The sequence below is a fragment of the Bicyclus anynana genome, chromosome 20, assembly GCF_947172395.1.
Source record: "Bicyclus anynana chromosome 20, ilBicAnyn1.1, whole genome shotgun sequence".
Classification (NCBI taxonomy): domain Eukaryota; kingdom Metazoa; phylum Arthropoda; class Insecta; order Lepidoptera; family Nymphalidae; genus Bicyclus; species Bicyclus anynana.
Window position 1 is genome coordinate 12693098 of NC_069102.1, and position 24023 is coordinate 12717120.

The 24023-nt window shown below is 36.8% G+C and overlaps 1 protein-coding gene across 1 annotated transcript; it reads left to right on the forward strand.

Moving 5' to 3' along the window:
• The first annotated feature begins 5418 nt into the window (after positions 1-5418).
• On the forward strand, positions 5419-23306 carry LOC112047676 (ionotropic receptor 75a-like). The gene is made up of 12 exons (XM_052887963.1): positions 5419-5440; positions 6049-6324; positions 9530-9690; positions 11740-11924; positions 13173-13345; positions 13969-14195; positions 16956-17055; positions 17639-17817; positions 18148-18255; positions 18860-19026; positions 19742-19939; positions 23130-23306. Exons 1-12 carry the CDS (start codon positions 5419-5421, stop codon positions 23176-23178), a joined length of 1845 nt encoding a protein of 614 aa, XP_052743923.1. The 3' UTR covers positions 23179-23306.
• The last annotated feature ends 717 nt before the right edge of the window (positions 23307-24023 follow it).

Below are 24023 nucleotides of genomic sequence, written 5' to 3' on the forward strand. Positions count from 1 at the left end.
AAGTAGGCTAATACCTCGTAAGGGCCCGTCCTCATACCCAAACGGAATATGTTATGTCCAATACCCTTTTGGTACAGTCGTGTAAAAAAGCGTTTCATTGGTGCGTACATAAATTGAAATAAATATTGATATACGTGTATCGCTATTAAAGGAATATACGGTTAAATTAACATGTTAATTTGACTTGTAGCAACTGATATTAGATTTGTAATTTAATGACTCAATCAGATTTATTGGTATCGGATTACCGTTTCCCGTGTTAAAATAGAAATACGTTTAAACAAAACTAGCAGACGCCCGCGATTTCATTTGTAGTTCCCCTGCCCGTGGGAATTCAGGAACTATGCGGGTAACATGTTAAACAAACATACCAGATGCCACGCGGTTTCCAGTATGGGGATAAAAAATTGTCTATGACACTCACAAATAAAATAGCTTTCTATTAGTAGAAATCTCAAATTAGATTCAGTAGATTCAGATACTACTTCATATTATACCGTTCGCTTTGTATTTCTCATTTCTTTCACAATAAAAGTTTTCGTTAATCTGAAACAATTTATTTCAAAGTTAAGTTGTATTGAAACTACTAAATGAAGTTTCTAATGACATATTTTATTTTGTTCTCCTTCTTTACCTTTACTAAAGGATGTGCTAAATCCAGTCTCAAAGATTTAGTGACATCGTTTGTTATTATCCTGTATGCATTATCCTGATGTAAGTATCCTAATATTATAAAAGTAAAAACCTTACTTTTATAATATTAGGATACTTAGATTAGAAACAAAGTCGGGGTTTACTCGTACACTATTACATAGCTCAAGAACGGATCTTAATACACAGAATCAGCAACGCAGGTTAAACCGCAAGGCACAACTAACAACAGATCAAGTGTCGTCTGTAAAAATCTACGTTGACAGCACATTGTTTTTTTTACACAGAAAATAGCATTATTTATTAATTGTGTGTATGAGCTTTTCTTTATGAGTGTACAAAAAAAAAGATATTGTTTTGTCTTATAGCTAACACATAATATATTATGTAAACGACAAATCGTTCACTTTGTATTTCTCATTTCTTTCAAAATAAAAGCTTTCGTTAATCTCAAACAATTTCTTTCAAAGCAAAGTCGTATTGAAACTACAAAATGAATATTCAAATGATAAATTTTCTTTTTTTCTTCTTCTTTACCTTTACTAAAGGATGTGCTAAATTAAATCTCAAGGATTTAGTGACATCGTTTATTATTTCGGAAAATACACCATTATCCGTTTTGGCGCCAAAATTATGCTGGTCTGGATGTACGTATCTTCTTCTTCAATACACTAACAGGGCCTTTTAAAAAAGTGTTTGTCTTTGAAACTAAAGAAGCGTTAGCTAAGTGATAATTTATACTCTTGTTTCTACAAGAGTATAAATTATCTGCCTGTAAGTGGTTGATAAAAAAGATTTGTTGGTAAACAAACGGGTTTCTATAAAAAATAAAAATAAAAAAACTACTTTATATTCATAAAACGCATAAACTTATAATATGTCGAGAAATATGAATTGCAGACAAAATCGCGGTTCTCCGTTAGTATTTATTATTGATAGAAAACAATTTTCACAGATGATAAAAACTGTTTGGCGCGCAATCTTTTCGAGGCGAATGTATTTTTGGCGCCATCTCTCCAGCCGAACTCGACGGAGTATTTCCTGCATCAACTTCTTATTTTAGCTGACCTATCCTGCGTGGGAGTTGAATCATTTTTGATACAGGTAACATTACAGTCAGATATCCCTTTTTACAAGAGATATGGAAAAGCGTTAGCTTTTACCGTTTTCTGCTCTGTGGACCCACCAGGCTAATCCAGTGCGGATTGGCAGTCTTTGGGTGATAAAGATAAATTCTTTAACAACTACTATCAGGACGGCTATTCTGTAAGGTAGTTTAGTATAACTCGCAAATTCGAGTTTCGAATACACATCTACCTTTCTCTTTCTATAGTATCGTATTAGGCAGAGAGAGATAGAGGTGAATGTGAAACTCGCATTTGCGAGTTATACAAAACATCATTACAGAATAGCTGATGTTAATGATACCTAGGCGATTTAGCGTTCCGGTACGATGTGTAGAAACCGAAAGGCATGTGGATTTTCATCCATTACAAAATAAAATATATTTACGTCGAATTGATAAGCTTTTCTACGTTTTTCGTCGATTGACTTGGGTTGCTGATAAAGGAATTTAATGGTGATAAATTAAGTTAAAAACTTAAAATTACGAGGGTCTCAAATTGCAAAACCATGTAGGTAACTCTGGATTCATGTCCTGAGAATTTTCTTTATTCTCTACGTGTAAGAAGTCTCCCAATTCGCATTGGGCCAGCGTGGTGAACTATTAGCCTAACCCCTCTCATTCTCAGAGGAGACCCGTGTTCAACAGTGAGCCGTGAGTGAGAAATATATATATATATGGGTTGATAATGTATCTATTAAAGTAAACTGATGATGTATGAGGTACCTATATTGTACCTACGAGTAAGCCATGATACTAACTGTTAAATTAATAATTATACGAGTAACTAACTTTGTTTGCAGTATTAATACTTTATTACCAGTGTAGGATGGTAATATTGTAACTGAGGGGTATACTTAGCTAAACAAATATCATAAATTATGGTATGACATTCAAACAAACCGCCTACCTATTATACTGTTCATACTGTATTCATAACACTACCTAGACAAAGTCCAAATCTATCTGCATACTTATAACTACTTAATATTTAATATACAATGTGCAATAACTATAAAAAATTCGGCCAAGTTCGTGTCGGACCACGCACAGTGTAGGGTTCCATAGATTAATTGCTTTACTATTATAATATCTTAACTTATAAACAATTTATAAAATTGTCATCATTCCTATTTAATTATAAATGCTTCATCATTATTAACAACCCATATTTGGCTCACTGTTAAGCACGGGTCTCCTATGAGAATGAGAAAATTTGATCTAATAGTCCTCCACACTAGCCCAATGCGGATTCGCAGACTTCACACAAGTAGAGAATTACCAAATTTTTCCTTTACCGTCTGAGACATTGTGATAATATTTAATTTCAATGCACATAACTGAAAAGAAAACTTAAATCTTCGCTCTCTGAACCGAAGGCAGAATTCTCAAAATAAATCCATCATCATCATCATTATCAATCCATATTCGGCTCACTGTTGAGCACAAGTCTTTCAGATTCTTCCCTAACATTCCGAAGGAAATTTGGCTAGGCAAGGAGAACAACACGAGCGGGGGAAGGGGAGTGTTAGTTAACTGTCAAGGACGTCCTTAACCCTACACTATCGACAACAAGTCCGGGATCTGTTCGGGATTTTTCTCTCTGCCACACGATGGACCCGGCACTCGCACAGTGAATGCTAAAATATTTCGTATCTTGTATTACTTGCCACATAGTTATGAGAAGCATCCTTGATTCCTTATAAAATGTCGAAATACGGCTACGTTTTTTGCAGCATATTAAAGGACCATATTTTATTACGTTTTCAAGAAAGCGTCCGTAATTTTGCAGCCCACTCAGGCCACTGTTGGTTCCAACATTCTTTATGCTGATTTCCGAGTTACAAAGGAAAAGGTCGTCCTTCTAATCCTAGAACTCGACTCCCATCCAAAACAAGACCAGAATAATTTTCTTCTTTGTTAAGGGAATCCTAACTTAAACTACTTTGGCATTAAAGAATACTCAATTAAAATATATCGACCTTGTTTAGGTGATAATGAGGAATAAATATTCCAGCCTGGATTTAGTGTTATATGTCTATTGTATTCAAAAATATTTTTTCGTCTAGCTGGCGCCTGATTTGGCGGTGCCTTGAGGACTTTCATTAAAGCTTTGTTGTTGAAATACAAAAGTAACCGACTCATTTTATTGTTTTTGAATGACAAATTGACTGAATTTGGGGTTGAGTGATGCAAGAACTTAAAACATAAAGAACTTTTCTTTTTTCTCTTCTGGGTTTATCTGCGATCAATAAAGAAAAAGCAGATGTGTTCTATGATAACTTCGCTTGTCGAGTGTATTTCCCAGTGAGAACATCCCCTTATTATTTTTATAATAATAGGTCTAACTAATGTGCTTCGTTATAAGCCTGCTGTGATATGTCCTGTGAATCAATTTTGAAGGCAGTATTTGGATGACTCATTAGTCGTGTTTTATACTTACATAAAGAACTTAAATTCTAAAACTTGGAAAAAATCAAAAAACATTATTTCGGGTAATTTTGGCTTTTATAACATCCTAAATACGATCCAGGGTAATTTACTCGTAATCTCAGAAGAGAATGATATTAAAAAGGAGAATTGATATTGAAAACGCTCCGTTTAAAAAACTTCCTTGCCTTGCCTTCTTAATACAACCCTTTACACATAATACATTTGATTCAATAGCTGTATTTCTTGTTCTTACTCTAGCGATTATATTATATTCTTACTCTTAAGAAACCTTCTCTCACAAAAGCTCACAGAGCTAGAAGGTTTCTTAAGACTTAAAAGTTAGTGATTTTATGAATATTTATAAGCTCTTTTAGAATTTGAATTGTGCTTGTCTTTGCCGCTCGCAAATATCTCCTTCATTATCGAAATTTCATTTCTTTTTTTAAATATGCGGGTTTATTAATTCTGTTTACATTCATAATTAATATTCTAACCTTAGCTAAAGCCAGTTGCCTTACAGGTGCATTTGGGTTAATATCTATTAGTAGATAATAATAATTACGCTTATGCATAAAATTATACAGATTTAAATTTTGCATAAATTAATATAACTTAATACAAAGTAACAAGTGTTAGAATACAGAACCGATTAATAGTATGTAAGGAGTCAGAAATAAGTTGGCATTATGGCAAGAGACCTGATGGATTGAAGCTCGTTCCCTGGAAATGGGGATGATGGTACCTATAAGGTGGGACGCTACTTGCGTTGACAGATTGGTTCCGTGTCAGGCATACTTATTCAAGATCGGGAGCTGCAGCAGAAAAAGCTAATACATTTGTAAGTGGCACAAGTATGCCTTTGTAATCGAGAGTTACATTTTGTTTCTAATGCCATGGGGACCCTTGGACTATGGAACAGTGTAAAAAAAAATCTCAGAATTATTTCACCGCAGTTGCCTCAACCGGAGACAAAAGGGCTGGCACATTTTTTTTGCGCAAAGGATTTGCCTGACTGTCCAACGGGGAAATGCAGCTTGTATTATTGCCACTATTTCTTGTGGACATTTGTGTAGCTCTAAGTACTCGTATTTAGACATTTGTGTAGGATAAGTTAGCTTAAGTTAATTAAATTAAGTTTAATAATTTAGACGTCCGCGTGGGCAGTCACCTTGCTTTCTGCATTCCCATATCTGGAAAATATTTGTGTGAGCATGAGTGTTTTCCAGTGTCTGGGTGAATTTATACATTATGTAAGTAATTATGTAGTATATTTTCCCAATTCTCTGCGTGTGTAAAATCTGCCAATCCGCATTGGGAGAGCGTGGAGGATTCGAGCTCGGCAGTGAGCCGAATATAGGTTGACGAAGAAGATGATGATGATGATGATACAAATATCTATACTAATTTTATCCTCGCCCACTGGACATTTGTAGGAGAGGCCTTCATTCAATCTGAGGTTCTTGCGTAATATATACTTACTACTAATGTACTAACATATATTTAAGTTTTAATAACCAACTTAACCTAAATTACTAACATAAATAATAATTATAAGGAACACTGTATGCAACAAATAAAAGATTTTATTGTATTGTAATTCTGACCTATTCGTACAATAAAATGTAACTATTAAAATAAGCATAAATTGACTAAAACTATAAAATGAAAATAAATTAAAACTAATACTTAAAAATACTTATCAAAATTTGCCGCCCTTGGTAGGCTATTACGCAGGCAGCATTCCCGCGTTGAATTGCGATTGAAATTCTTTGCGCGAGAAAGCTGCCCGCCCGAGGGTCGCCTGTTGCCTCTCTGAGGCGTTTGCTGATCTCCTTGTGAAGAGTCTGAGCGCTCCTGCCCCACGGGCCTAGTGTCTCGACGCCAAACGGGACGAATTCATATTATAAATTTTCTGGCTTTTTTATTTTATTTTATAACAAAGTCTCTCACACAGGCAAGTGGACAAGGCTACTTCAAGAGTCCATACCGCTGGCTGATCCTCGACACTGAAGCCGGCGCGTACAAGTTCGAATTGTTCAACAAGCTGGACTTGCCGCTCAATAGCAACGTGGTCATTGCCAAGAGAATCAGCCCAGACCAGTTCCATTTTATTGAAGGTAGATTGTTATTTCTCTTATTTATATCATCATTTAGCTGGTGGGAGGCATGTACTGTGGAGGGATGAAAGTTTTATTACCTACCGTAGGTATATGTGGAAGGACACAAGTGGAGAGGAAGACCAAAGAAGAAATAGTTTGTGTGTGTGAAAAAGGTCATGTATGTGGATGATGAGTAGTAGTTAAACTTGTACCTATTCCAAGTAAGCATACCTAAAATGCGTATGGCCAAAAATATTATATTCATCCCTAGATCATATACAGTGTGTTGTAGGAAATCCCGTCCGGCCCTTAAGGGTGTATTTAGGAATCGTGTATACTTTATTTTTATGCAGTCCTTATTTTAAAAGAAATACATTTTCTTCCCTGCACGAAATTAAGATAAAAAATGCAAAATTATAAAAACTTACATGGCAACACAAAAGTAAACACAAAATAAAAACGCCGCCATCTATGTTTTGTGCTGCGTTTACACGTTTCTATTCAAAGCACGATGTAGGAGATTCACTTACTTTGCCGACCCCACCTAAGTGGGATAAGGTACAGGAGATGATGAGTATACAGGCTGCTCGGGAGTCGTGTTTACGAGTAATAATATTTTTACAACTATAAAATAAGAACTTTCGTATAAGGTAATTCAAATACTTCCGACTATCCATGTAACACACGCCTTTATTTATCCTTGCATTTTAAAATACGTCAAACTCGGCTACGTCATAATTATAAAGATGCGTTATAGGACACATTTTAAGGTCTATTTTCCCCGAAAATATTAATTTTAAAACACATGTTCCTTGAACATTTTTAATTAATTTTCGGTAAAGAATATAACCCCGAGTTATGGGAAATACGCCCGAGCACCCTGTATAATCAAGAATAGTTTAATACCAGTTTTATAAAAATGGTTTTTTTTAAAATGGTTTAAAAATGCAACAGAAAAACTCTATGTGGTAGGCGAGCCCATGATGCCAAACGTGTGCCTACTTACTCAATCTTCACTGGGACCTATTTTTTGGTAGATTAGATGATAGGAAGAATACATGGTTGTATACAATAGTCGGCTAAAGCAGTGGGAAAAAAATACAAACCTTAAAAACGATTTTTTTATTATTTTGGCTAGCAAAATCGTCACTTTGTATTAAATAGTGGATTGAATCTTGGTTATATGATAATAATTGCTCTCAATTTAGATTGCAACTTGACAGATGTCACGTCGTATTTTACATTCAAATCGCGGACTTAATAAATGTAAAAACCTAAATGTGCATGCTTAGCCGGATGCTTGCAATTACTAGTCACTAATATTCCATACACGTCGTACGCGACATACGATAAAGTGGTTAAACCTGATATACTTACCTACTTACCTATCATTAAACATTGATGAAATATTAGCACACTTTGGTAAACAGAAAGGAGATGGTCCAAAATTGTATGGAGCCCAGGTCCAGTCATTGTACCCTAGCGGAAATAAAAGAAAATATTTTATTTAACTATTTTTGATTATACATATCTACGAATTTACTTTAATTCTTTCGAAATAATATTCAATATCTACCAAAGAAATGCAACACTAATAAGGGTAATAATGGCGGATTGATGACGTTTTCAATGCAGTAATCGATTTGACGTTTGCTGTCAATTGTATAACATAGTTGCTTTAAGGGCGCCATCTTGGTATAACTCAAAAACATGGGTTTTAATTTTATTTATTTCTTTTTATTTAGTTACATTTATGCACATGAGTGGACCTGAAATGGACCATCTCCTTTCGAATTATCATCATCATATCATGTAGGGACTTTCAAACATCGATAAACTCCCGTCCACCCAACTTGCATCTATAACGAGGTTATTAAAAGTTGTTAATAATCAGCTGTTTATTTTAACTGTTGCTTAATTAATAGTTATACAACTTAACAGCCACAATGTCCTACAAATTGCGTGGTACATTACCTCGTCCCGACGCTCAGAATGTTAACCTGGTAACTGGGTCAGGTACCAGAATCAAGAATTTTCGTAAATATAAACGTTGAGCGTCTCATCAAAATGAAGCTACTCACGGAAAATTACCCTGATAGTAATTAATTGTAAAATATTTCCACGGATCCTGGGCTATTGAGTAATTGTACAATTTCACCAGATGAATGCATGGGTTGCCAGTGGCGTAGCGTGCCTGGAATGGGCCCTGTATCAAAATTTGTTGGTGGACCCAAATAAAGGGTTAATTTCTCACAAAAATAAAACAAAAATGCTTGCTTAAAATAAATATGACAGTGACTTTTTTACCTACGTAGGATGCTTCCAACTTTCTCAACTTGGTGCTCGCTCGAAAAAAGAGATACTTTTGTCATTTCTGCAGGGCTAGCACGGGCAAGGGAGAAATTTATCCACGGGGAGAGGATAAAACGTTTATCCCCCACACTCGTTTTATCCACTCACCGCGCATGGGCACGCCGGTGGATATAATATCCCCGGTGGATAAACGGAGGGAAAGACTTGTCAACCCATTTGTATATATCTTATAAATTGGCATTAGGTATATTAATAGTCCGAAATAAACGTAAATTTGATAATATTTGGTTATTTTGTGCATATTATTTATCTGTTTTCTGTTGGCATTGTTTTGTTTGGTGATTGTTTTTTGCGGTGGTTTGTAGTAGGTATCTATAGTATATATCATACTAGCGGACCCGGTCAAGCTTCGTTGTGACATAAGTGCACTTATTCTCTATCCCTACTCTACCCTTCTTTACCTCTACCCCTACCCTACCCCTGCCCTACCCCTGCCCTACCCTACCCCTACCCTACCCCACCCCTACCCCACCCCTACCCTACCCCTGCCCTACCCCTACCCTACCCCTGCCCTATCCCTGCCCTACCCTACCCCTACCCTACCCCTACCCTACCCCACCCCTACCCTACCTCTACCCTACCCCTACCCTACCCCACCCCTACCCTACCCCACCCCTACCCCCCCACCCCTACCCCCCCTACCCCCCTACCCTACCCCCCACTCCCCTACCCCCCATGCTAGCCCGGCTGGAGTGAAAATCTAAAGGGAGTTTTTTTTCAGAAAGAGCTTTCGCCCCAGAGGTTTTTATTAATAGATACTAGGTATATTGTTACTGATATAAGCCCGTAACATCTTTGTATATTACATTTAATGTTCAATTTTAATCAAAATAATAAAATTTTATTGCAGCATACAAAATAGCGGAAGGCTCAGAAGTTATTTATACAACAAGAGGCGCTTGGCGCGCCGCCAGTTCGGAAACTAAAAAAAAATCTAACTCTTATAATTCTCTAATAGAAAGTAATGCGAATTATACGAGTGGAACTGCCGGTGAAAATAGACATGTGAAGGTAATCGAGCAATGACCTCTACTTTTTATTTTTATTTAGGTAGACCACAGATTAATCAATAATATACAGATGGAGCGTATGGTCCACGACGGTGTCGTAGCCGCTCCAAATACGAAATTCAAAAAGTTTACATTCTCGAATCAGTACGACACGAACGTTCGCATCAGAAATTATTCAAGAAAAATGGCGTCTTATGTTTTTAAATCAAATCAAATCAAATCAAAAATCATTTATTTCAAGTAGGCTCAGTTTACAAGCACTTTTGACACGTCAGTTGACTATTTGTAAAGATTCTATCACCGATTCGGAAGGCAGGTTCTGCTGAGAAGATATCGGCTAGAAACTCAACAGTTGCTCTTTTGAAAAAGTCATACAGTATTATAATTTACAATTGATAACAATTACAGTTTCTTATAGTTTTATTTCCTGTGTGAAGGTGGAAGCTGATCCAATGGCCTCCAAGCGCTTTTATCTTTAAGGAACTCATCAATGTTGTAGTAACCTCGACTAAGGAATATTTTAAAAACTGTTCACAAAAACTAAAGAAATACGATGGAGTATTTTTATGGGTATTTTTAATTTACGTAATCAATAATTACCAATAAAAATTATTAATAGTTGTCAGTCTCTGTCGCGGAATAAAATACCGACTCCGATCGAGGAACAGGGAGGCTATTATGCCGCCCTAGCCAAGTGGCACTTCGATTCTCTTTCTAAGATAGCTGACGCATCGATAACTAGAAAAATGTATGAGAATGAAAGATCTTGATCACGTGACCTGTCGATAGCAAATGTCATTTCCATACATCTTTTTTTTATTATTATTTACAAGTTAGCCCTTGACTACAATCTCACCTAGTGGTAAGTGATGATGCAGTCTAAGATGGAAGCGGGCTAACTTGTTAGGAGGAGGATGAAAATCCACACACCTTTCGGTTTCTACACGACATCGTACCGGAAAGCTAAATCGCTTGGCGGTACGTCTTTGTCGGTAGGGTGGTAATTAGCCACGGCCGAAGTCTCCCACCAGCCTAACCTGGACCAATTAAGAAAATCTCAATCGGCCCAGCCGGGGATCGAACCCAGGACCTCCGTTTTGTAAATTCACCGCGCATACCACTGCGCCACGGAGGCCGTCAATCTTTTTTGTTTGTTTTCGAAGCGTTAGCGATCGTAGAAAGATAATCGACGTGCCACTTGGCTAGGAGGGCTGTAACGATATCTTTATCACTTTGACAGTGTGAGGTTCGAACTTATACTTTGGCTTTCTGTCTATAGTACTGTGTTAGACAAAGAGAGATAGAGCTGAATTCGAAACTTGCACTTGCGAGTTACAGAAAACATCGTTACTGAATAGCCCTCCAGGCGTAAAAGTGCGTGAACCCCGTGAAAACCGTCCACATTCACGTTCACGCCTATTCACGAAGTTTCACGGCGCTAATGTGGAGCCGGCATAATAATAAAATGAATTTATTTTTAAGTGCAATCTAGATGTAACATTAGCTGCATATTAAATATAAATTCTTACAATTTTTAAGGTTACGTTCCACTTTTATTAAATGTAAAATAAAGTGTCTTACAAACCTGTTAATTAATTAAAACTACGTACCGTTAAGATGCAATCAATTTCAATCAATGTAATTTATGCTTATTCGAATTAAAGTGACGGGTTTAACTCGCAAAATAATTATTACCTACGAATTTGAAACTTAAAAGAGATACGAGTATCTAGGTTCGTTACCTAAGTAACTTATGTAATCAATAGATGATTATTTAACGTAGGCGTCAATTTATCCGCATCGTACGTATCGGACGCATAACATCAGACGTATTTTTAATTTTACGGTACGGATAAAATGTGTTCGATGCGATCCGTACAATGCGGATCAGTGGACGCATTTGCTATACAAAGAATACTAAAATCCGTTTAATGCGATGCGTCCAATGCGTACGGTGCGGATTTGTGGACGCCGACCACAATATATATAGACACACAAGATAAGCATGAAACATAGGTGTATACCTACCTTTGTTTCATGCTTATGGTAGGCGTCCTCGGAGTTGACATATTTAAACCATAAATTTTTCCAGTCAACAAAGTATGGCACGGTGGAGGACTACCGGGAAGTCAAGATAATGTCTCTGCGAAGGATGGACCTGCGCCTGCAGCCCCTTACCATGGTCATGGTCATCACTGACAGCAACGAGACTCTCCAGCATTTGGACGACAGGCTGTGAGTTCAACATCTTAACGGACAACTTATGGAAGGGGCCCTCCTATATCTAACTAACGCGTTACGGCGCCATTCTGCCTGGCTTCTCTCTCTGTCTGGTTTATTACTTTCTATCACGTATACAGCAGGTATAGGTTAATATTGGACATAGCGTTTGAGCCCGTCAAAAAAACTAACGTTTTCTGGTGAAGGGTTGTTTAAAATACCATTTACATTCATTTTTTTAAATTAATAAGTTTACTATTTGTAAATATTTCTCGTTTCTAAATTATAATATTATTTTTTCATTATTTCACGCGGTTAATTGCCTCAACTGGTGACAGGACTGGCTCATTGTTTGTGTAAAGATCAACCTGGTAGCCTAACGTAGCAAATAGCAATGCATCTATTCTTACGACCATTCACGTGAGCATTATTTGTATCGTTGACGAATAGCCAATATATATAGGACACACAGTCCAATTAGGGGTTTTTTTTATTCTTTACAAGTTAGCCATTGACTACAAACTCACCTGATGGTAAGTAATGATGCAGTCTAAGATGGAAGCGGGCTAACTTGTTAGGAGGAGGATGAAAATCCACACCCCTTTTCGGTTTCTACACAATATCGTACCGGAACGCTAAATCGCTTGGCAGTACGTCTATGTCGGTAATGTGGTAACTAGCCTCCCACCTGCCAAAATCCAAAATAGGTAGGTCCACTTTCGAGAAAGAGGTGAATCGCCGAATCCAGCTCGGCTGGGCTCCGTGACATCTTTTCGTCCGAAATTCCTTAGTGCCTGGATACGAAAGTCTTCGAACAGTGCGTGTTGGCAATGATGACCTTCGGATCCGAGACTTGGTCGCTTACTATGGGCATTATTAAAAGGCTCAAAGTCACTCAGTGGACGATGGAGCGAGCTATGCTTAGAATTTCTCTGCGTGATCGAATTAGAAATGAGGAGATCAGGCCACATAGTTCTAAGAGCTGGTGGACGATGGAGTCCCAAGGTGCTGGAATGGCGACCCCACACGGGAAAGTGCAGTGTTGATCAACACCCCACTAGATGGACCGATGACATCAAGCGGGTTACTGGGAGCCGCTGGATGCTGGCGGCTCAAGACCGTTTTGTTTGGAAGTCCTTGTAAGATGCCTATGGTCCAGCAGTGGACGTCCATCGGCTGATAATGATGATGATGATGATCATTTATATAGCAATTAGGATAAGTTAGCTTAAGATTTTCATTGTAATATAACTGTTACTTAAGAAACCTCAACCAAGACTCCATCTCCAAGATGTCATACAACGTGGTGAAGGTATGCTTCGATTGGTTGAACGCGAGCGAGCGGCGCCTGTTCACCCACACCTGGGGATATAAGGACAAGGACGGCAACTGGCAGGGGATGATCGACCACATGCTCAAGAAGGAAGGGGATCTTGGTAATTTCACTTCACTATACCCGTGAAAGAATAAAATAGAATAATATTCTAAGTATTATTTTCAAAAAAATACCAAGATACCTTTAAGGAATTAACGTAATGTGTAATATGGAGTTAAGCGCTACTGTCTCGATAGGTCAATCAATGGTCTTTTCGAACAACTTCGAATCGCTTGGCTTTCAGAAATGTGGCAGTGAGCCTTAAGACGTTTATCGTGGAGCTATCGTTTTTTTTTTTGTATTTTCGATATTTTTTAATTGTTTTAGACAGCAATGTTATATTATGTTTCTTACGTTTAGGAAATAGATTTTTTATACAGTTTTAAAGGAATAAGAAAGATAGACGAAAGACAAACAAAGATATCAATTAAAATCATTTTAGAAGACTTGCATAAAGGCTAACACACAATTTTTGACGGGAAACTACCTATTATAAACAATCAGACATAGAGTGAGGGTGCACAGATGTAAAAAAAAGGAAATGGGAAATAGGAGGAGAATCAAATGTGGTGGTACATTCTTATATGGATTTATTTCCAGACAGTGGTCGAATGCAAGCTGGTGATAATGAATATGATATGATAATGATGAATATAATGAAAATGATAACATGGCGTCTTGCAGGTACGATAGCCCTGTTCACGGAGGATCGCATGAAAGCAGTGGACTACATCTCCATGATTGGCTCGACGGCGGTGCGCTTTGTCTTCCGCGAGCCGCCTCTAGCACTGATGGAGAACATCTTCGCGCTGCCCTTCACTGCTGCCGTGTGGCTGGCCGTGCTGCTGTGCGTGCTGGCCTGCGCAGCCTTTCTCTTCATCACCTCCAAGTGGGAGGCCAGCGTCAGCATGGTACTCACCAGATAACTACATCATTCCTCTCTATCACCCATTACTTCTTTCTATGAACTCACCATCCAGAGCTCTATCACCATCCAGCAGTGGGAGGCATGACATAATGATTGACATGGAGAACATCTTTGCATCGTGCTGGGCTGTGCCGCCTTCCTTTTCATCACCATTGTAAAAATAATGTAGAGACATAACCTTCATAGGCATTGACCATTGTAACACCTTTAATACGCGACTTCTAGCTACTGTATGAGTTTCTTAATAGCGGAGTACTGACGCATGTTGTCCCGCCTTAGTTATTTGAGTAGGTAGGTACTAATATTAATAATGAAAAGGAAGTAAATAATTATTATTAAAAAGTATATTAAAAAAAGAAATCAACCGGCGGGCACAAATTTATATAACGTGGGTACAGGCCTTAATAATATATTTCACTTCTGTCCATTAATGCCCGCACTCCCCTGCGATCCACGGCGGCAGACGACGAACTTGTCCACCAGGGGCAGCGGCAGGCAGGATGGAGTCACGACAATTGGCGTTTAATTTTTTTAGTGAAGGCACGTCGCGCAGCTCGCCAAAACAGGCAACCTCGCGCCCAACAATTTAGTCCTCAAAGTACTAACTCCGCTCCTGGAATACGTCATTGCCACTTCTAAGTAAACATTCTCGTTTTAGCCACCACCGGCAACGCTGCAAGTTCGTACGACCATACCAGAATTGCCGATGGTAGGTGATATCAAAACGGAATTTACAATAGTTCTAAATATTAATAAATTTAATGAATTTAAAATCTAATCGAAGTAATATACAAAAGCAGAAGGTAGTCAAAGAAAAGAATGATGCAATATTCTACAAAGTTACGTTATTAGAATCAAGTTATTACAGCGTATAAGCTAATGAAAATGAAACATGAAATAAATGCTGCAAGAAGGAAATATATACTTAAATTTGGAAAAAGTTTATAAAATTAAAATCACAAACTATAATTGATTCTTTTAACACTTTACTCGTATCTAATCTTGTTTTATGTACCATTCAAAACTTACCCTATAGCGGGAACGATTTAGCACAACTATATAATATATTGGAATTAGCAGTATTTGGTAATTGAATATAAAAAACTGCAGACGGCAGCGTCGGTCGCGCGAATTAGTGACGCGACCGTGCTTTGACAGACGTTAGTTCTGACTGGCCTGCCTACAAGGTCAAATCGCGACGTCAGCCGTCTAACGGTAAACCCGGCAAAAACCGCCGCGCGCGACTCGATGTCGAGCGCGAGCTTAAGTTACCAACAAAATAATGTTGCAACATTAAATTTGTAACTTTTACAAATTTATTGTTACATTACCCCGCCGGCCCTTACAAGGGTTTTATTTTAATGATAAAATCCGCAGTAATTAGTAAAACGATCATATTATTATGATCTTGTTTACTATCATTATTTTAACCACCATGTTGCATGTCTGTCAGCACAGCTGAGAAATAAGTATCCAACCAAGAGTGTAATTAAACTAAGTATATAAAAAAAATTATGTGAGTTATAAAAAAAAATTACGAATAAGTTTATAATAATGCATGTTAACCCTAATTATTATAATTGACTTATTATTTTTAAGTCTTTTATATGCCAGGTGCCTAAGCATTTACCAGACATATCTGCCAAGACATAAACTAATGGAGACTTTTTCTATAATGCGACATTTTATGAATTTAGGGGCTAGTTTCTTACTGAAAAACTTATCTTTATCGCTTAAAACGTATGTACGTTTCATGACAATATCTCCTACATTATACTCAAAGGGCTTCCGTCTTGAATTATATTTTTCTGAATTTTTGACGTGAGCGTGATATAACGATTTTTGAACTTGGTCGAAAATATTGCACATAAAGCTAGAGTTTTCAGCGTATATGTCCCGTGGCATGAATACAATTTCGTCACCTAAATCAGTGTCAGTGTAGTGAGAACCACAGATTACTGTTTCTCGCCCAAAAACTAAAAATGAAGGAGTAAAACCTGTCGCCTCATTCACAGAGTTATTTATGGCAAATTGAACACTAGGTATAAACAAATCCCACGAACGGTGATCATTATCCACAAACATAGAAATACAGGTTATGATTGTTTTGTTGTATCGCTCCACAGTATTAACTTGTGGGGTATATTTTGGAGTAAAATATATGTTTGGAATACTATATTTTTTGAATAGGTCATTAGTGTGATTACTAACGAGTTGGGGTCCATTGTCAAGGAGAATGGACTGAGGGACGCCGTGAATCAAGTTATTACAGCGTATAAGCTAATGAAAATGAAACATGAAATAAATGCTGCAAGAAGGAAATATATACTTAAATTTGGAAAAAGTTTATAAAATTAAAATCACAAACTATAATTAATTCTTTTAACTACTCGTATCTAATCTTGTTTTATGTACCATTCAAAACTTACCCTATAGCGGGAACGATTTAGCACAACTATATAATATATTGGAATTAGCAGTATTTGGTAATTGAATATAAAAAACTGCAGACGGCAGCGTCGGTCGCGCGAATTAGTGACGCGACCGTGCTTTGACAGACGTTAGTTCTGACTGGCCTGCCTACAAGGTCAAATCGCGACGTCAGCCGTCTAACGGTAAACCCGGCAAAAACCGCCGCGCGCGACTCGATGTCGAGCGCGAGCTTAAGTTACCAACAAAATAATGTTGCAACATTAAATTTGTAACTTTTACAAATTTATTGTTACAATGTGAATGATTTCAGCATCCGCTGCAGCTGAACGGCACTTGGGCTGATGTGCTGATCCTCATCATTGGTGCCGTGCTGCAGCAGGGGTGCAACTTGGAGCCGAGATATGCTGCAGGTAATCCCTCCTCTCCCTCGTGGGAGACTAACCCTACATCTAATTGTTTGTTCCATGCTTATTAATCGAATTTATTTTCATTATTTTAAGAACAAGTTAATTATAATTATTATTGGGTGTGAAATGACTAGAGGTTTATACCCTTATTTTTAATATGTTTTTTGGTAAACAGTACACATCGAGTAAGGGTGTAGTTTAGTGGCGTGCACTTCATTCATGCATGATTACGCAGAAACTACATTAGACGAGGAATTTTCTATTTTATACCTTTTTTAGGAACAGTAACCCCAGTTAAAACAATATGCACCCTATTAACCATTTGACTGCCAAATGGACGACCGGTCACATCGTATCGGTTACGTTATATGTAAAAAAATATAAAGTTAACCCACTAAGGGCAATAGTCGAGCACAGTATCATGCTCCGCGCGATAGAGGAATATAAAGATTTTTTAAATGGCTCACGACGGTAGATTAAAACCGCATTCCCTGACTGTCGGCTTCTACAACGCAGACGGGCTCACCGATAAAATACTCGCGGTCCGGGAATGGACTGCCCCTATAATAATGAGGATGTATTGCAGGTAGATGCGTTACCCTGCTGCTGTTCGTAGCGCTGACGATCCTCTACGCTGCCTATTCTGCCAATATAGTGGTGCTGCTCCGCGCCCCCAGCTCATCGGTGAAGACTCTGCCAGATCTCCTGAACTCTCCCATCAAACTTGGTGCGAGCGATTTTGAATACAATCGTTACTTCTTTAATGTGAGTTGTGCATTAAAGGTTTACTCCATATAATCCCACTTCTGATACCACTGGGAGCTTCGTTATTGGGTTTTTTAAGATGTTGAATTCCCATTCCGATAAAAACTGTATTTTGTTCATGAATTCATTTCATTCAGGAACCAGAAAATTTGCATTAGGGACTAGATAACTTGAATAAAACCTATTTTTATAAAGTTTGACTTTGCATAATTTTTCTGCACATCGATGGAGACAGTTATAAAATAATGGTACCTATACATTGTTTTGAAACTGTAAAGGTATGTCCTTTAAGTATAGGTATAGGTACAATTTGCTACTTTTTTTTTTCAGAAAGTGAACGATCCAATAAGAAAAGAAATCTACAACAAGAAAATTGCACCGAAAGGGAAAAAACCTAACTTCTACAGTATGAAAGAGGGCATTGAGAAAGTAAGGAAGGTAGGTTTTAATCTATTAACTAATATTTTATATAGATGACATTTTCTTACTTGAAACTTACGCAATAAAAGAAAGTAAGTAAGTATAGAAGAAAGCACAAATGAAATCTGACGTTTAAAATATGTCAAAATAGAGCACAAAGTAGTCTGTGACAAATAAACAAACAAACATACAGGTGAACTAAAAGCGTGCTAATATTCGGCCAATAGGAAGCAAACCCTAATTAAGTTCATAGGTAATGATTTAAAACGGGTGCTTGCTTTGGGAAAGCTTTCTATACACTTTTCAAATTATTGTAGGTATTGTCATCGATCCTTGATATGTCTACACCGTGAGTGTATTAAAGTGAGTCCAAATCGTCAAAGTCGCTCAAAGGAGTCGTTCAGAAACAGAGATTACATCTTTTCAAATTATTATAGTATGTATTGGATATATATGTATTGTCATCGATCCTTGATATGTCTACACCGTGAGTGTACAAAAGTGAGTCCAGAACGTCAAAGTCTCTTAAAGGAGTCATTTACAAACAGAGGTTACAAGAAAACATATAAGTGAAACAATAGAAGCGTGTTAAAAATACTAACAAGTATCTATTGTTGTGAAGGGTCTCTTCGCTTTCCACATGGAGCTGAACCCTGGCTACCGGCTGATTCAGGAGACGTTCCTCGAGGAAGAGAAATGTGACCTGGTGGAGATGGAGTATCTTAATGAAATAGCGCCCTGGCTGCCGGGGCAAAAGCGTTCGCCTTACAAGGATTTGTTCAAAATTGGGTTTGTTAACTTTTTATTTCTACACTTACAGTAAGTATAAAAATATGAGGTAAAAATGTGTCTTCGTTGATTTGATTGGAGAAACTTTCTTCTCCATAACGCGTATGAATAATATTTATGAAAGCAGTAATCCATGAGACAGCGCAACTGTAATTGTGAGGAAATTCTACATTGTTGCTTAGTCACTCAAAAGTTCTGTATGAGAGGGCTAGGTTTTTTCATAAACATTTCTTGATATTATTAAATACGAGTACTAGCAGACGCCCGCGATTTCATCCGTGTGGAATTTAGTTTTTCGGAAATTCTCAGGAACTTTAGATTTTTCCATAATGAAAAGCCTTTGTGTTAATCCAGGGTATTCTTCTATCTGTCTTCGTTTTAATTTTCAGCCAAATCGGTTCAGTAGTTGCGGCGTTAAAGTGTAACAAACATCCAATCAAACATCCAAACAATCATCCATAGAAACTTTTGCGTTTATAATATTAGTAGGACTAGCAACTTGTCCGCCAATTGATACAGAAGGCAGTAATTTATGGGACGGCGCGCATTGGATTTGTGAGGAGGTACTACATTGTGTTGATTGTTGAATCAAGGGCCTTACAGAAGGCAGTAATACTTGAGACGGCGCGTATTAAGAGGTTCTTCACTCACTAAGCCCTGACCACAGTTGCTTGGGCATTCATAATGCTAAGTAAAATGTTTACTTTTACTGCAGTTTCACCAAAATCCGCGAGACGGGCATCCAAGCCAACATCTACCAGCGCCTGCAGGTCAGCAAGCCGCGCTGCTCGGGCAGCACCTCCACCTTCAGCAGCGTCGGCATCACCGACATGTGGCCAGCCGTCATCGCCACTCTGTATGGCATGCTCGCCTCCATTGGAGTCCTTATACTTGAGCTCATGTATAAGAAAGCGTAAGTATATTTTATTTATTTAATTTCAATATTAATATTAAATTATAATAAAATCATTATTATAAAAATAAAATTATAGTCAAATTGAGTAGGTATTTTAAACTATGTAAACAAACAAAAACAGCTGACTCAGGGGTGCTCAACATTTTATCATTATTTACGAATATTATCATGAAATAAAACTTCCTGTGATAAACAAATATTTTTTTAATTCTATATTCCTATATAATATATTCTGTTATTTATCAAACAGATAATGCTTCACTTATATTAAGGGTTCCGTAGGCAATAAAGAACTCTTATAGTTTTGTTTCTTTATTATGTAGAAGCAAGCATAAGGTTTCCTCGACATATTTAAATACATTAATCAAAACGGTTTTCTCGGAGGACGATAAGGGTGATTGATTCGTACGTTTCTTTTTTGGTGACGGAAACAATAGCAACGCGGAATAACTGCTCCGGCTAGTACCAGGCAGGCTCCGGTTCACTAATTTTCGTACTAAATAAAATTAATTAATTAAACTGATAAAAAACCCGACTGCATAAATGATAAAAAAACTGAAAAGAAAAAAAAGCTCAGTCCAGAAGTGTAGAAAACAATTAGAAAACAGTCGGGACCTATTATATTGAATAGAATGATTTTCGTCTACATTTTTTATTAGGTCCCGACTTTAGTTTGATCAATTTTTATATCATTTATGCCGGGTTTTTATATTTGTTTAATTAATTTATTTATTTCACACTTTTTAGTTACGATAGATGGTGAATTTCGGATTTATTGGTTACGTTTGTTACAAAGTACGATAATGTATACCTAAGTCCAACCGAAATTAAGTAAATATTCAAAAAATCTACGCAACCCTCGGTGGCCGAATCCGACTCGCACTTGTCCGATTTTTATAATCAATATATTTCTTTTAGTCTATTTTAGGTGTTTTATAACTACACTTCATAAACCTCGCACCTTATAGTCGTCCGCCTCGCGTATTATGTATAGACTTAATTAATATTAGAATTAATAAATAACGTTTTCCTAATTGTAGTTTTTTTAACATGGCCATGATATACTATTTTGAAATTCTCACAAAAATCCCTTGAATTTGATTCGCATGTTGCAATATTCACAAAAAATAACTTCACCCCGATTCTATAGCGTCTCACAGTCGTCTTGTTGGTTTTTTTTTCTAATTTCACCTATCTAAGAACACCTGGGTTATTAAAACAAATCTAACGTTATCTGAATTACGTAAATCCGTTCAACGGTTTGGAAGATATGAGGTAATAAAGAATATTACATACATACATACAAGATACGCGCGAAAACATAACCCTTCTTGCAGTCGGGTAAAAACAGTAAACAAACAACAAATACACTATAATTAACAATAACAACGAAACGAGAACAAAACGAAATAACAAAAATTACAAGGGAAGAAAATACGCGCGACAGACTGGATTTAGTTAACGAATCATTAACGAATACTGATATATAAGTAGGAGTGTTCTGTGCTGTGAAGTGTGAACTGTCAAATGTCAAATCTTCTTTCACTTATTAATACAAAATCAAAAAAATTATCATAGTATATGGTAATTCTGCAATAAATGAAAGGTTAAATTCACATTAAAATAAAAGAAATCATCGTTTTAATTACAACTTCTTTCTTCTTTTGATATGAAAATACGACATTTATAAAATAATTAAAGTTATAATTTAATTTTATAAATGCACATTTAATACCCATAAAACTCAATATCTTTATTTTTCATAATGGTTTGTGACTCATGTCTGCTTGGGTTCTTTTTATGTCGTTTGTATTGTTTTTGTGCAAACTCTATATATTTAACATAGACGAATTAGAAATGGAAATGGATCGCACCCAAATGCAGCAACAAAATTGTCTGTCGTTTTTTGAAGGGTACGAGGTAAACTCAGTCATCGATAATATTTAACAAAAATAAATAATAAAATATTTAACAAGAATAATATAATTTGTACACAGAATATTAAATTAATGAATCGATGTTTTGCTATATCTATTTTTCTTTTAGATATTGTTTTTATTACAAATTTATTATTTATTATAATTATGTTTTTGATGACCTCCGTGGCGCAATGGTATGCGCGGTGGATTTACAAGAAGGAGGTCCTGGGTTGGATTCCCGACTGGGCTGATTGAGGTTTTCTTAATTGGACCAGGTCTGGCTGGTGGAAGGCTTCGGCCGTGGCTAGTTACCACCCTACCGGCAAAGACGTACCGCCGAGCGATTTAGCGTTCCGGTACGATGCCGTAACCGAAAGGGGTGTGGATTTTCATCCTCCTCCTTACAAGTTAGCCCGCTTCCATCTAAGACTACATCATCACTAACCATCAGGTGAGATTGTAGTCAAGGGCTAACTTGTAAACAATAAAAAAAAAAAATCTTAGATTGCATCATCGCTTACCATCAGGTGAAACTGAAATCGAACGTCACGTCATCTTTTAGTGAATTAGAAGTTGTTGACCATTTTTCATGCCATTGAACTACTTACTACACAAACCGGAATGATTAGGGAGTTTTTTCAGTCGACGAAAACGATTACAACAATGAAACATCGATACGTTGATTGATTGACAGAGAGGTAACGTCTTGCGAGGCAGGTCCTTCTATAATTAGTCCAAGATAATTAATTAATTGTATGTGAATCCGGGCTCAAAAGGGCTAGAACCCAGAGCCGTAAAACTTATTATTAAAAATAAAATGTATGTGAATCGAAACGAAAAGTGTCGCCTAAAAGAACCTTTTTGAGGAGTGATATTGTTGTGTAAAAAGCCTAAAGTTGTGGACTATAGGTACTTATTAAAACTATGACATATGATTTTTTTCTATATGAGCACCCCACTGAAGTTTGCAATCCAAGGTTCCACCTAAAAAAATGAAGAAATCTCCATTTTCAGTGTTTTGCCATTTTCCCTTACATATTTATCTATTCTCCTAAACATATTTAATCCATAGCCAAATAAAATAATTATTATTAGTTAATATATATGCCTTATTATTCTGTCTTCTTCTTCTACTTGATCGTTCTTGTTTCTTTAAATTGTTAAATATTTTACAACACAATTTAATTTTGGACACAATTAAACAATTTTTTAAGAGCTAAATAAAAATAATTTTCCAATTCATTTACAAAGCCGATTTTTTTTTTCAGGATGACGCTGAGGGATTCAAGAAAAGAATTGAAACGTCAGCAATATTAGAACAAAATCTCTAGAAGCATATTAGAAAATTAGATACAGCGTAGGCGACTTAAGCATTATATTATAACCTAATAGCACTAATTGTACGTATTAGAATGAAAGCTTTTTAGCAAATAAATGTAGCAGAAACCAAAACTGTAATTGTGTTTAATTTCATAGCTAATATTGTCAAAGCTTACCAAGCAGGCAATTATCAGTAATTTCGATTCGGAATATGTAATTATCTAAACTATGACTTTCCTTCGACTGCTTTTACAGTTTCGCTTTGGGTAGGCGAATATCAATATTAAGAAATAGGTGCAACGTTAAAGAAAATAATTATCGTTAAAAATTGTATTTTTGACGGCCTCCGTGGCGCAGTGGTATGCGCGGTGGATTTACAAGACGGAGGTCCTGGGTTCGATCCCCGGCTGGGCAGATTGAGATTTTCTTAATTTGTCCAGGTCTGGCTGGTGGGAGGCTTCGGCCGTGGCTAGTTACCACCCTACCGGCAAAGACGTACCGCCAAGCGATTTAGCGTTCCGGTACGATGCCGTGTAGAAACCGAAAGGGGTGTGGATTTTCATCCTCCTCCTAACAAGTTAGCCCGCTTCCATCTTAGATTGCATCATCACTTACCATCAGGTGAGATTGTAGTCAAGGGCTTACTTGTAAAGAATAAAAAAAAAATAGTATAGCAGCTCTTACAATTCGCTTAGTTGAGGACATTGAATTCTAGAAGCAAAAAGATTATACTAAAATCTTAGGAAATCAAAACAAATAAACAGATGTTTTTACTAACTAGTATTATGAACTAACTGTAATATATTATTCAATACAAAAGGAAGGGGTATTTGTTAAAGCCA

What these genes read in the sequence shown, in the direction of transcription:
- LOC112047676 (XM_052887963.1), top strand. Translation starts at nt 5,419, where the DNA reads ATGAGTGTTTTCCAGTGTCTGG. An exon ending in GTGAAAATAGACATGTGAAG is followed by an intron (nt 9,691 to 11,739) that starts GTAATCGAGCAA and finishes TGCTTATGGTAG; the next exon opens with GCGTCCTCGGAGTTGACATA. An exon ending in CAAGAAGGAAGGGGATCTTG is followed by an intron (nt 13,346 to 13,968) that starts GTAATTTCACTT and finishes GGCGTCTTGCAG; the next exon opens with GTACGATAGCCCTGTTCACG.